At 33.7% G+C, this 2,288-nt stretch overlaps 1 protein-coding gene across 1 annotated transcript in view; it reads left to right on the top strand.

Annotated features, from left to right (window-relative positions):
• The window catches only part of LOC106879072 (ankyrin repeat and SAM domain-containing protein 4B), a 7,375-nt gene that overhangs the window by 4,108 nt on the left and 979 nt on the right, over positions 1 to 2,288 (top strand). The window contains exons 2-3 of the mRNA XM_052977828.1: positions 556 to 895; positions 2,225 to 2,283. Of these exons, the coding sequence (XP_052833788.1) occupies positions 556 to 895; positions 2,225 to 2,283 (399 nt within the window). The remainder of the gene's footprint in view (positions 1 to 555; positions 896 to 2,224; positions 2,284 to 2,288) is intronic.

Genomic DNA, 2,288 nt, shown 5'->3' with positions numbered 1-2,288 from the left:
TGTTGAGCAAAACATCCATGTTTCCAAAGGTGAATTATTCAAACTCCAAAGAATTCCTCTCAACACATGGCTATGATGCTCCCCCACTACTTCTTCTCATGATCAGAGATGCACATATCATCAGCCACCAAGGGACATGCTCAACTGGTTAAGGTCAAACAACTGACAAGCAAATCTGTGGTATTGAGCAGAATATTTGCTGTAGCCCATCTTTTTATACCAAGACAAAACAATGTACATGATAACACTTCCAATCAATTAAGAACAGAAGCCATGAGAGCCACTGCCTGGTACTGCATCAGGGCATAAGAAACATTGTGTATGGGGTGGCGCCAATGGTTTCAGGGTTAGGAAGAGTCTAGCAGTAAGATTCAGTTTAAATGAAGTAACCACAGAGCTAATCCCGCACACTTCCTCCTCCTCTTCTTCTTTTTATTATTATTATTATTATTACTATTATTATTATTACTATTATTATTATTATTATTATTATCATTATCACTATTATTATTATTATTATTATTATTATCATTATCATTATCACTATCATCATCACTATCATCATCATCATCATCATCATTATTATTATTACTATTATTATTATCATTATTATTATTGGTTCATTTATTCATTTATATATATATATATTTAAAATTTTTTTTTTTTTTGTCAGAGGAAACCCCGAAAAGGCAGATTACTTGGGCCAGACCGCTCTGCACCATGCAACGAAGAAGGGCCACATGGACTGCATCACGTTCCTGGTGAACTGGGGGTGCAATATCTGGGCACTGGATAACAGCCACCACACCGCATTCGATGTCAGCTCAGTAAACAACAGGCGAGACATTATGAAGTATTTAGACCAGCAACAGAACATACAACTCCAGAAAAATCGGTAAATTTCAAGACAAATTCCAATAAATATTTCTCATCATCATCATCATCATCATCGTTTAACGTCTGCTTTCCATGCTGGCATGGGTTGGACGATTTGACTGAGGACTTGTGAAACCAGATGGCTACACCAGGCTCCAAATCTGATCTGGCAGAGTTTCTACAGCTGGATGCCCTTCCTAAACGCCAACCACTCAGAGTGGAGTTTATATATATATATATATCATCATCATCATCATCGTTTAACGTCCGCTTTCCATGCTGGCATGGGTTGGACGATTTGACTGAGGACATTCATTAATGTCCGTGTCCAGCCAGCATCTTCTTTATGTCTGTTTGTCCCCTCTATGTAATGCCTTTATGGCAAAATTTATGAAATAAAGAGGGTCCCACAAGACTAATATGGCAACATACAGCATTCTAACAAGGCATCAATGTTAAGTTGGATATACTGATTACTTTTTGGTATTAATACTGTTTCTATTGCTAATGAAATTGTGTAATGTGATTTTTGTCATGGGGTAGCAACTATTATTTCCTATTTGCTTATACCTAGAAAATATGTAAAATGGCTAATATTTCCTTCAAACTTAGCTTTTGTTACGATATTTATTGAAACCCCCAAAAGTCCCTCTCAACACATAGCTATGGTGCTTACCTTCTACCTCCGCTCATGATCAGAGATGCACATATCGTCAGCCACTAAGGGACATGCCCAAGTGGTTAAGGTCAAGCAAACCGGTGGCATTGAGCAGATTATTTGCTCTAATGATGTTTCTGCTTCTGTAACTCAGTGATGAATCTGTCTGAAACGTAATAGAAAATAGGTGAGTTTCAAAACGTTGATATTCAGGTGAGAAAAGCAAAGTTTGAAGGGAATAATAGTGATTGCCTTCGATTTCTAGATAGAAACAAATAGAAAATAACACTTATTGACCCAAAAATAAAAGCGTTTTTATAAAGTGTAATAATATAACTTTTATAAGTAATATTCTAAAAGAATATGTAACTGAACTTATATTGAGTGCTCTATTATTTTGAGGAAATAAATATATACATATGCGTTTTTTATACGCATTTATATTCACATGTATCTTTATCTACATTCATATTTTTATACATATTTATATTTCATATATTTATATTTTAAATTTTAAATTTATTATATTACCATGTCATATTGGATATATATCTTTCGAAATATTAAATATTCATTTCCTGAGAATATTATTGATAAGTTTATGAATTTATTAATAATATAAAAACACATATATATATATAAAGTGTAATAATGATATTTAAAAAATTTTTTTTCTGTTCTTTCTTTCAGGAAGACAACTGAAAAACTGAAGGAGAAGGCCATTGCTGAATACGACAAAAATGTGAAACGCTAC

This window comes from Octopus bimaculoides, chromosome 29 (genome assembly GCF_001194135.2).
Source record: "Octopus bimaculoides isolate UCB-OBI-ISO-001 chromosome 29, ASM119413v2, whole genome shotgun sequence".
NCBI lineage: Eukaryota > Metazoa > Mollusca > Cephalopoda > Octopoda > Octopodidae > Octopus > Octopus bimaculoides.
The sequence above is the reverse complement of the archived record's forward strand: the minus strand, read 5'-3'. Positions and strand labels throughout refer to the sequence as shown.